The 12,791-nt window shown below is 44.1% G+C and overlaps 1 protein-coding gene across 1 annotated transcript; it reads left to right on the top strand.

Moving 5' to 3' along the window:
• The first annotated feature begins 7,384 nt into the window (after positions 1-7,384).
• DBX1 (developing brain homeobox 1) lies at positions 7,385-11,995 on the top strand. Its single transcript, XM_072422970.1, has 4 exons — positions 7,385-7,721; positions 8,423-8,527; positions 10,963-11,165; positions 11,548-11,995. Exons 1-4 carry the CDS (start codon positions 7,385-7,387, stop codon positions 11,857-11,859), a joined length of 957 nt encoding a protein of 318 aa, XP_072279071.1. The 3' UTR covers positions 11,860-11,995.
• Positions 11,996-12,791: the final 796 nt, after the last annotated feature.

Here is a 12,791-nt window from a genome sequence, read left to right as displayed (position 1 = left end):
TTTTGTGTTTTGCATTGGCTTTGTATGAAGGTTACTTTGTATCTGTTTGAAGAACTGATGAGGAATACAAAATAAAGTGGATTTCATATATTTTCTGTGCTTGTGCCAATGTATGTTTGCTTTTGGAATACAGACTGTGTGTGGGGAGAAATTTGTGCGCAGTGCCTGCAAGAATAAGGTTGACTACCTATTGCAATGTGACTGCCCATACAAAGGGCCAATGGTCGTTCTTCACATCCTATTTGCCATAGAACTACAAGTACCAGCATGCACAGCCAGCAATGCCCCCCATCTCCTTGCTAGCTAGCAATGCAAATCTTTATTTTCCCGTTTGTGACTACACATTCCATGACTTCTGCTATCAAGCAAAGAGACACTTTTACAAGGTTGCATTTAAGGATTTGCCATCTCCAAATACCTTTTTGCCAAAAAATGGAAACCCTTCTTCTTTTGTATGTGGATCTGCTAAATAAATGGTGTGAATGTGTCACCAGTGTCCAAATTTTGGGGGTCTGCCTTAAGCCAAAGTCAATGATTGGGTCAATTTACCTACAAAAATGTTTTCTTTAAGAGTCACTCCACCCACACGTGATGGTTTAGTTACTGGTGAAGTCAGCTCCTATCTTTTCAGATGTCTCAGATATCCCAACGGTGAGATGTAATTGCAGCAAGGATGGTGGGTTAGGAACTTGCCAAAAGTGTCATGGAATATCTAAGGTGTCTTAGACTTTACCTTTTAGTTCTCCAACACATGACTAATGCCAGGGCTTGCTGAGACTTGCAGTTCTGCAACAAATGGCCAATGCCAAGGCTTGCTGTGACTTGCAGTTCTGCAACAAATGGCCAATGCCAAGGCTTGCTGAGACTTGCAGTTGTGCAACAAATGGCCAATGCCAAGGCTTGCTGAGATTTGCAGTTCTCCAACAAATGGCCAATGCCAAGGCTTGCTGAGATTTGCAGTTCTGCAACAAATGGCCAATGCCAGGGCTGAGCAATACAAATCTTGTCTCCCCGGTAGCTAACTAGAGGCTAATTTCTCCATCATGTGCTTGTTTTCTGACCATTTGTAATACAATAGAAGCTAATTAAGCATCACAAGCAGTCATCCCCCTGCAGAGAGACCCCCACAGAGCGGAGCTATTAATAAGCCTCTGCAGACTGCTATCTGCGCTGTCACTGTGGACAAACACATAGCCCTCCATTCCCTGGCTGCAGCTGTAATAAATAGCAAAGGCCCTTTCATTTAGATGTAAACTCAATCATTAGGTGCTAATGTAATTTTCAGTATTTTAAAATCTGCAGTTCTCATTAAAAATCCTGCCATAAAGGTCATTTTGCAGCCACTTCCTATAAGGTGACAACTCATTGTCTGTGTCTCCCACTTGTTCTCCAATGTAAGTGGCTAACGCACCGGACACAACCATAGTCCTCCATGCAGCTACAATGAAATGCATATAGACAGGTGACCAGCGGCATTCAGATTAATATTAAAATATATATTTTATTAATGGCAATTGTGTGAGACTTCCCCCACCTCCTAGATTGTAAGCTCTTCGGGTCAGGGTCCGCTCCTCCTTCTGTGTCTCTGTCTGTATCTGTCTGTCATCTGCAACCCCTATTTATTGTACAGTGCTATGTAATATGTTGGTGCTATATAAATCCTGTTTAATGATAATAAGAAATGCTGTTTTTTTTTGTCTGTGCTTGTAAAGCAAATAAAGGCAAAAAGCAATGTAATGGGACTGCTAAACGTCCATTTTTTTCGATGAATAGACAGACCGGACTGCTCAGCGTGGGTTGGAGGTAATCTGTCACAAGTCTGGGTGACTGAAGCTGGGCAGATGAAGAATTGCATACAAACCCAGAGGTCACCGAAATGAAAAGCTCATGCTGAAATGTCCAGACCTGAGAAATTCAGAATAAAAGTTTTGATTTATTTGAAACTTTCCCATGAAAAGTTGGGTTTGGCTCTGCCCTCTTCTACCTCCCAAGGTTTCCTAATGCTTCTTTATTTTGATAGAAACCCTGGAAGTTGGGATGAGTTTGGGACAACTAAAAAGTCCAATAAATTATTATCATTATTGTTAATTATATCATAGTAAATAAAGTATGTACCCAGGAGGTTAGTATATTTTAGGTTTCCAAGCCTTATACATTATTAGTATCAAGAAAAAAGGAAAGGAGGAAAGGCTTATGTGGCAACAAATGTTTTACTGAAAAAATAAACTTGTTGGATATCCTGCGCTATACAAAATTCACCTATGCTTGCAATATACAGATACAAATAGGTTCAAAGTACTTACTACACTACCCCAACGCGTTTTGCCGCTTGGCTTCCTCAGGGGATTGTGTGGACACTAGACCATATAGAGACAATATATTACAAAATAGTTTAAAATAGGACAACTTCAAAATATTTGACTTAATTATTAAATCTCATAGAGGCATGATAAAAAACAAAATATTAATATAAAATAAAAAGCGGTACCACCAATATTATATCCTAATTATGTCATTAGCAATGCAGCCATCATGGCCACTACAGCAAACCAGCACAGGTTTTGGAGGCTCCCGATGGAGAGAAATGCTCAGACAAGTCCGAAGGGTTGTCCATAGCAGTTACAATAATTTCAGTGGCCGTGCATGGTGGTCCGATACAATGAAAATGTAAAAACAGCAAAAAGTCCAAACAAATAACTTTAGTGTGGACAATCTGCAACATTCCACTTCCCACAAACCACATAGCAGTAAAATCTGAGGAGGAGCGTGCAGCTAAGAGAATATGAGGGGTTAGGGTGATATACTGAGACCGAGAGGGAAGGGGAAGATTCTGGGAAGGATGAGAAGGAAATGGAGAGGAAAAGCAATTGGGGTGAGGAAGACGCAGAAGAGGAAAAGACCGGGAAAAAAGCACAATGAGGGAAGAAGCTGGAGAATGCGGGGGAATAGGCAGGAAAGGAAATGGAGGAAAGGGACAGGTGGAAGGAAGGAAAAGGAAGAGAAGAGCTCAACTGCAGGGAAGAAAGTGGAAAGGGAAATGAGAAGGATCAGGGAAAGTAAGGGAATGAAAAGAAAGTGAAACAGGTAAGAGGAGAGAGGATAGGTGAGAGGTGAGAAAATGGAAAGCAGACCGGGAAGGAATGGGAAGAATGGACAAAGGAGGTAGATACAGGAGAAGAAAGGTTGAAGGGGCAGAAAAGTGAAATGGAAGGACAGGGAAGCAGGAAAACGGGTGGAAGAGAGGGACGAAAGATAAAAGGGACAGGTGAGGGATGATGGAGTAAAAGGTAGAGGGAACAAGGGATGGGACCCGAAAGACGGTGAAGAAAGAAGTGATCAGGGTAATTGATGAAAGGAAGAGGAGTGAATAGTGAAGAGGAGAAAAGTTGCACCGGCACTGAGATGGAGGGTTACAGGGTGGAAAAAAAAGTTGATGGGATGGAGAAGGGTGAACAAGGAAAAAAAACTTGATGGAGGTGCAGGGAGGGAAAAGTGAGACTTGTCAAACAAGCAAGAATTTTGTCTTGGTGGAGGTTCCCTTTAGGATTGCTGTGGCTTGAGTTACACCAATGGAAGCAGTGCGGGGGTAGAAATGAACGAATGGGGGCATAACAAACCTTTGGATCATTATGACCCCGTTATATTTCCATCTGTCAGCGGGACCAAGTCACCCCCAACCCAAACTGTTATGCGGCTTTCTAAGCTGCACCTCAAAGGGGGATGGGGGGTATTGGGAGCTTATTAGTGACGATGACACATGGGTACAACTGGCAGCATGGACAATGGCCAGGGGCACAGGTCAATCTCAATTAGTCACAGGAATAAGCTGCACAGAAGGGGACTGAACGCAGAATGATGGTGAAGGGACAGCATTGGACCTTGTCATCTCACCCCTATTGTGCCCGGGGTGCTCCCTTCTTCTTCCAGGGCCCATAGAGCCTCCAGCAGACCACGTGTATCACAGCATGAACCCAATGACCCCCAGTGACACCGGTGGGGGAGCTGCAACATCCCTGGGACTTCTCTCCATACAGAGGAACGGCAATCCCCATATCTGCTGACCACAACATGGCAAGCAAATCCTACGATTCAGGAGAATGGGGCCATGACCTGACCGGTGGTGCATGGGGCGGCTCCTGTACTCTGCATGCATGGAAGGGTATATGATGAGATTTCTATAAAGTCTTTTCCAGGCCAAATTGTTGCATAGATACCGAGTCCAGGTTCTGACTTGATTTTCTGTACACTTGTTCCATTGCTATGAATACAGAGGTGGCCAAATAATTTACCCCACCTGAAAGAAATAAAAATGTGCAGGTAGATGAGATTCCCACCTCATAGGACAACGGAGGTCAGACCGCTGAATTCTAAGCTTCTCCCATTGCCAGGGAATCCCCTTTAATTGTTTTTATACCAGAGGAGCTTACATTCTAATGTCTCACTATAGGCACGTGCTAATATTGTATATTTATATACCAGACCCATCATTGCCTGTGCAGAAGAGCTGGCACTCTAATGTGTAACACTCTATTATTATATATTTATATAGCTCTGACATATACCGCAGTGCTGTACAGAGACACTGAGCCAGTCCCATCAATCTCTGTACAGAGGAGCTGACACTCTAATGTCCCCCCACAGTCACACAGTATTATACATTTATATAGCTCTGACATAAACCATGGTGCTGTACAGAGAACACTGAGCCAGTCCCATCAGTCTCTGTACAGAGGAGCTGACACTCTAATGTCCCCCCAAAGTCACACACTATTATACATTTATATAAATTAGGACTTTGATGTTGCACGGCATGTATGGTAAAACAATTTAAATGATAAAATATTAATGTTGATAAAACAACTTTGATATTAAAGGAAAATAAATTGTAAAAAGTCCAACCGTATATTAATATCTGCAAAACAGAGACCCCATGTTCCCCCCTCACACTATATATATTGCCCACCTATAAATTATACTGTCTGCCCCTGGAGCCGGGGTTGTCAGCCCTGTAGGGGGCGCTGGGACCCCCAAAGTTCCCCTTTGCTTCCCTTCCACCACCATGATGTGCAGGACGCCGGCTTTGCCCCCTAAGCAACTTTTAATTTGAATTAAAGAGAGTTTTAAGCAGCAGCAGCTCCTCTAATGTCCTATAAATTGCACATGGATTATATATTTCTCTTTCTCTGCGTGCTGAATGGTTAAAGCACCGACACGCAGGATCAGGGGGACAAAACCCCGGAATAAAACCCCTCAGCCGGGAGAAAGCTGGTTAATAAGATTTTTCTGGAGGCTTTTGTGTGTGGAAGTAAAGCGGTGAAACAGCTGAAGGGGACGGTCACTTCATGGATAATGGGATCAGAGCTGCACGCATCAAGCTTACGCACGCTTCGGCCTGGGTGACGGCTGGAGCTCGGGGTCATCGCCGCCATCACCGCCACAAACCCAGAGCTGGTCAATACCATCAATTCTCTATTTATTATGTGTTGTCAGCCATTGCACTGCAACTGTATCTAGAACAATAACGTGATATATATTGCAGCCTAGCAGTTCTCTGATGTGGAGGCTGCATTCGTTTTCTTTTTTTTTTCCCACCTGGTGATCCTGCCATGAACACGCATTCATCGCTCATTGCAGCCTAGCAGTTCTCTGATGTGGAGGCTGCATTCGTTTTCTTTTTTTTTTCCCACCTGGTGATCCTGCCATGAACACGCATTCATCGCTCATTCGCACTACTGCACAACTGGTTGGCTCCTCATGCTGCTTCTCCATCTCTGAAACTAAGCTTTGCAGCACAGGAAATAACTGGGATTCAGAATTTTTTTGCAGTTTAAAATTTATGTAATGTGGCCCTAGAGAGTGTGTGTGATGGGGCGTTATTGTTCCTCAGGGGTGGGGACTGAGGGTAATATGTGATTGCACTGTAGAAACTACTACTGAATATATTCCATCCCCAAACATGCATCACACTGAGGATCCCTGGACACGGCATGCATTTATACCGATTTAATGACTATTCCTGGCCTGGTTACAATTAATCATTACACTGCCCCCTACAGGCACCCCTATTGCATTAAACTGCCCCCTACAGGCACCCCTGTATCATTACACTGCCCCCTACAGGCACCCCCCTATCATTACACTGCCCCCTACAGGCACCCCCTTATCATTACACTGCCCTTCACAGGCACCCCTGTATAAGTACACTGCCCCCCACAGGCACCCTTGTACCATTACGCTGCCCCCCACAGGCATCCCTGTATTATAACACTGCCCTCTACAGGCACCCCTGTATCATTACACTGCCCCCTACAGGCAGCCTTGTATCACCACTCTGCCTCCACAGACAGGCAGTTTATGGCACTGAGTGTCTGTGTAATATCTATGGTTCAGCAATATAATTTTTTTTATAAAAAATCATAAATTGTATATTATTTTGCTGTATATCACTGTATATCATAAATCAATCCCTTCTCCATAATTTTCATCCTTCCATCTCCTGCTGCTCCTGCAAACTCATTTCAGCCCCGTCCTGCACTCCAGCAATCTCTGCCATGGCATTTCTCATGATGAGATTTCTAAAGGTGACAACAGTGGATTGAATCTGCATATTCTGTGTAGAAGCGGCCACTTGTTGTCACCTTTTGGATGCCCATGTGATGGGGTGACAATTCAGGAACATAATTGGATGACGGTGATCATACTGACAGAGCTGGGTCATCCCATAACAGAGAAAGGACTTTCATGGCAGGATCACCAGGTGTCATTATTAGCTGCAGATGGTAAAACTTTTTTAATCACTTTCTAAGTTTTCCTGAAGTTTTATTGATCGGGTTTCTATAATTCCCCCTCCAACCTCCGATAGAAATGCTTTGGAAATGGTTTTGGGGATATTGGAGGCGCACTGACCCAGCTCTGAGCCCCATCTCCTCCAGTATGAATAATAATTTATTTTCTCACCTCGGCAGGGGGGCAACAAATAAATTTAGTGCTGTCTTTAAATCATCCTTTTCTCTGCTCTGAGATGTCATTGGAAAGTTTCTTAAATAGGCATTTAATTAGCCCGTGTGTTAGTGCCGAACAAAACCCCCGCTGGGCGCTATAGAGGAGGGGGGTCAGCGTGCTCCGTCTATGGCTACAGGTCCATTGTTACAGATTGCTTACTTATGGGGCCTAATCCAATCATAAATTGCCCCTGTGCACCAATCAGGGAGGGCCCAGGTCCCCATGAATGAAGCTGAAGTGGGGGATTTTGCTGAAGGTCTATTGTTGGAGCTGTCACATGTGAAAAGCCTTGAAGCCCCTGGGCACTATAAAAGGCACCTTCCAGGGGAGCAGCGCAGAGATCCCAGAGAAGAGACTCCGAGTCTTTAGCCAACACTTCAAGATGATGTTTCCCAGTCTCCTAGCTCCTCCGGCCGTTTACCCCAACCTCCTGCGGCCCACGCCGACCCTCACCCTGCCCCAAAGTCTGCACAGCGCCCTATCTACCCATTCCAGCTTCCTGGTGGAGGACCTCCTCAGGATCACCCGACCCACCGCTGCCGTCGGATACATACCCAGAGCTGTACCCCCTCCCAGCATCTCTCCTCCGACATCCAAGACCCCCAACAGCCTGGCCGACACCTCCGAGCTCCTGGGGTCCAGGCAGAACTCCAACGGCAGCTCCACTTTCCTGAAGTTTGGAGTCAACGCCATTCTGTCCAACTCCACGCCCAGAACAGGTGAGCGGATTTCCGTTATCTTCTTTTTTTACGTTTATTTTTTATTTTGATTTTACACCATTTTGGGGAAAAGATGAAACAATCTAAATATCTGGACTCGCCATGGTCACATGATGGCGACTGGCGATTCAGGACGGGAAACCCAACTTTCTTATTCATGGAATATATTGCTAAATATTTTATCAGGAATATCAGATATTGATTCAGAAAATGCAATGTGCTTAATTCTCAAAGTTTTAACACATGGATCATTCTGTCATGTGACTCTAATTTTCAAACCTAATTGGCTCTTAGTCCAAAAATTAATCACTGTGAACATAAGGATCTTTTTTCTGCAAATTGTTATAAAGTCCGATACAGATATTGGAGGGGGGCAGTTCTATGTATTGATAATCATGACGTCCTCACATGCGGGGGGCGCTCTTTAAATCTGTAGCAGTTTGGTTTGTGGTTGTAAAAGGCAAAACATTTTGTTCCCTCTATGGCACATTGGTTCCAATTCACTTCCATGGCTGATTGGTTCTCATTGGCATCCAAAATGTGTTGGCACAGTGAGTTGCGTTGCAAACTTCCTGCACAATGCTAAACAATTTGTTCCATTTTTAATAGAATTTAGTAAAATTAAATGTAGAAAACCCTGAAATGAATGCAGTTTGTGCCGTGAACGCCTATTGATTATTTTTCTGATTTTATTTTTGCAGATTCCTCGCAGACGTTGCTCCACGCTGCGCCTCCAAAGACCACCTTCTCTCTGCCATACTTCGAGGGCTCCTTCCAACCCTTCATCCGGTCGTCCTATTTCCCAGGTAGGTGCCTCGTGCCTCACTACCCCCATCTTTCAGGGCCCCCACACACACATTACAGAATCGGTCTCGCTAATTTGAGGGCCTATTGATCCCTGGCAGTGACTGCTGACATTGTATAGCTCTCCTCTGCTCCACAAATTAGCCCGACTTGTCAGGCTGAAAATCTGAGGCGTTCCCCTCTCACAGGAAGCCCCTGTGGCCCCCTTCACGGGCCGGCTTTTCCCACAGAGCCAGTGAGCCCTGACAATGGTCGGAGGCAGCGTGACCAATCGGCTAGCTGCCTCCATCCTGCCACACACAGAGCCGTGATCGACACTCACCAGCCAAACCGGCTCATTCAGCGTCCGGGGTCAGCTAACGTCGCACTATTTTCACAAGACCCCCCGGCGATTCTGCTTGTGAGAGGTGTCAGCGGCTCGGCCCAGAAATTGGCGCAGCAAATGTCATTCGCCCAATTAGAGAATGATGGATGACGCAGGAGACACCTCTACATGTAACCCCAATGGTGGCATCGCCTGCGCTTGTCAGGCAGCGTAGAGGTTAACAAACGTGATGGCAAATATTCGGATACAAAGCGTCCAAGTGAAATATGAAAAGCAAAAATAAGAAGGGGGGATTGGGAAATGGCCAAATTAATCCTCTTTATAGCAACAAAAATATAATAACTAAATAATTGCACCTTCTGATCTCCCAATTCTGCAAAAATTCTGCAACACCCTGGCTATAACTACACCAAAAACTCAAACTCCACTTCTATCCGTTGTACAATATTATAATAAAATCATTCTCATTATAGCCAAATACCCCTCGCTGCAATAATATCATCAGCAATGGGTAAAAGGCGATTGTAATTATAATATCATAGAACCGTATTATAATAATCTCTTATTACACATTGCAAAATAATAACCCATTAATAGGCTCAGTTCAGCTTTAAATCTGCGGTAAGAAGCTTAATTCTCAGCCATGTGACTTTTTACTTTAAATTTCATTGGCTGAAAATAATAAAAGTTCTCCCTTACAAAGCCAATGCTGGGACGAGGGTCATTTAAAGAAGTTGAGTGTAAAGTTGTGAACATTACATTCATGGGGCTTAAAAAAAGAATTTTGATATTATGTTGAATTACGTTGCTGGTGCTTATACAGAACTTTATATTGTGGTGCTGCCATTGATGGCAGTTATAGTAAATTCTAATTCTGAATAATGACCCCCACCATTCATTGTCTGTAAATGGCCAGGGGCAGTCATTGCCCCGTCATCTGTATTCCACTGATGGTTTCTCCATATACTCCGCTGTTTAGTTGCAAAGTGTCACTCCATTGTCCCCTCTGGATATTTAGGCTTTAGCTGCCTGTCCCCGGACTTTTCTCTCCTACTTCATTACAAGACAATTACCAAGCACGCTTCATTAGAAGCTCTGTCCTCTATAGAGCTCCCCCTCCTCCTCCTCTATTCAGGGTTCTAATTAGCTCAGCTATTATCTGCTCCGCATTCCTGGAGAGCCTCCGCCACAGAGATGAGTTCAGTTCCAGGCGGAGGGCACTTGCAAAGTTTTATAAAACTTCAAACTTTGCAGCGGCTTAAAGGGGAAATTGCTCATCCAGTTCATCTTCCAGCATTTCAATAAGTGTCCCCATTAATATCTTTCAAGTCATTATTACAGTTTTAGACAATAGGAGGATCAGTGATCGTTTAATTGCAGAACTTTGAACTGGCAAATGGGGCAAAGGGGCATTTTATATCATAGGTTGTCTTGCACCAGAAATCGAAAGTTTGCCCATCCTACTGGGGAAACTTTCCGTTCCCGCACATGTTAGTCCCTGGCCCTGATGAAAGCGCTTCAAGGCTGGAGAGAATACACTTTGTTCAGTGAAGCTGGGCGATCCATCAAACCTGGAATAGCTTTTTGCTAGCAAATGCTTTGAATTCTGGGCAAGATCCCTTCCAGGTTTGCTGCTTCACTCAGCTTCACTGAAAAAGGTGTATTCTCTCCAGCCTTGGAGAACTTTAATAAATCGGGCCCCCTGTGTCCACTTTGCAGCTTTTGGGGCTTTGTTTTGTGTCTACCCTCCCTATATTTGCCTCTTACCCCCAACAGGGCAGTATCCTCCTGATTGGCCCTTCCTTGTTTCCTGGTCATCTCTCTTTTATTTTTTGCTTGCAACGGATGTAATTTCTCATCATTGTCCACTTTTTATTCATTGAACACTATTCATTACATTGGGGTCTTCTTTGATTTATTTGTATTAGGTGACATATACTGGGCCCCAAAGTGCTGCAGATTGGTCATTGGCAGCTCCTAAAAACGGTGCAGGGACCTCTGGTGCTCATGATAACCCCATAGAAATGTCCAGCAGACATAACCTGTTATATATTTACTGATAAGTTGATTAAAACTCTCTTTTTACATATTTTTTTTCTTTTCTCTCTCCAGCTTCCTCATCGGTGGTCCCCATGCCCGGCACATTCTCGTGGCCCCTAGCCGCCCGTGGCAAGCCTCGCAGGGGAATGCTCCGCCGGGCCGTCTTCTCTGATGTGCAGCGCAAAGCCTTGGAGAAAATGTTTCAGAAACAGAAGTACATCAGCAAGCCGGACCGGAAGAAGCTGGCCGGCAAACTGGGCCTGAAGGACTCTCAGGTGAGCAATCCAATGGCTGCTTCCATTGTGAATGGGGTGTTAGGTGGTACGGGCGCAATAAAGAAGAAATGCTAAAAATGCAGGGTGATGTCTGAATCATTGCTGGTTGAGTTTTATTACGAAGGCCGAACATTAAGGGCCATATTGTATCTTCGTGCCCAACCTTACCACATTATCATCGGCCATCTCTACTATGAGATCCATCTGTGAGCCCTCAGAGAAATATTTGGCTTAATATTGGGAGTACTGATCAATCAATTTTTGGAATCAATAAATAAAAGGTTCATTATTAATGCCTAATTTGTTTGAATAAAGAACCACCTTTGGTTCATCACCCACAGCAAGCAGCTTTTACTGACATTGCCATTTTCTATTTTTTTAGGTCAAAATCTGGTTCCAGAACAGAAGGATGAAATGGAGGAACTCCAAGGAAAGAGAACTTCTCTCCTCCGGTGGGTGCAGAGAGCAAACCCTTCCCACCAAGTTTAACCCCAACCCCGATCTCAGTGATGTGGGAAAGAAGATTTCAGAAGGAGAAGACGATGTTCTGCCATATCAGCGCTCAGATCTCCATCTGGAAGTGGAAACGCAGCTCCCGTCCTCCCCATATCACTCCAGCAGCCACAGCAAAAACTCAGATTTGTCAGAGTCGGACTCGGATGTGGACCCAGAAGATGAGATCACGGTCTCTTAATGGGCCAGCTTATTAAAGCTCAAAGACTTTGCAATTTTGTAATATATATATAAATGTTATTAAGGTATTGGAGAGGCGTCTCAGTGTTGTGCCCCCTTCTGTCTAAGTCAAAGTATGGATGGCATTTTGGGTTCTTCAACTGGCTTTGGGGGTCCTGGGTTCTTCAACTGGCTTTGGGGGTCCTGGGCTCTTCAACTGGCTTTGGGGGTCCTGGGGTCTTCAGTTGGATTTGGGAGGTCCCTGGTTCCCCAACTGGCTTGGGGTCCTGGGGTCATTATGTGGTTTGGGAATCCTGGGTTCTCCAGCTGGTTCCTGAACTGTCATTAGGATCCCGAATTCTCAAAGCATTTCTGGGATCCTGAGATGTTCTGCTGCTGTGGGCATCCCAGATTCTTCAACTAGTTCTGGGATCCTTCATTCTCCATCGGTTCCCCAACAGTCATAAGGATTCTGGCTTCTTCCTCCGACCCAATGTCTGTTTGGTATGTCAAAAAACATTTTTCTATGTCTAGCTTGATTGTATGTGATCGTCTGCGTGTCTCACATGTCTCTAGGGGGCGCTACATTATTGGGGCTTCCTCTTCAATGTAAAACTTTTGCTGTGGGTGCACAGCTTTCTATAAACTGTACACTATACTGTACACAAACTGTATTGGTATTCTATGCCATTTGTATTTTATATTGGTAAATGCAATAGAAGTTTTGGTTTTTTTTTTTGTGCTCAGAACTTTTTAGATTGATTTTCTACATATAACTTATAAAAAAGCTTTTATTTTGTATTGTACAAATGTACAGAATATATATGTATATAATGAACAATGAGATTCCCAAATAAAAATGAAAAGGTGAATATTTTCAACATTATGGTTTGTGAATGGTTTGTGAGTTGGATATCGATGACTATGAGGGTAAATATATATTGGGGGTTCTAG

This window comes from Pyxicephalus adspersus, chromosome 9 (assembly GCF_032062135.1).
Source record: "Pyxicephalus adspersus chromosome 9, UCB_Pads_2.0, whole genome shotgun sequence".
Taxonomy (NCBI): Eukaryota; Metazoa; Chordata; class Amphibia; order Anura; family Pyxicephalidae; genus Pyxicephalus; species Pyxicephalus adspersus.
The sequence above is the reverse complement of the archived record's forward strand: the minus strand, read 5'-3'. Positions and strand labels throughout refer to the sequence as shown.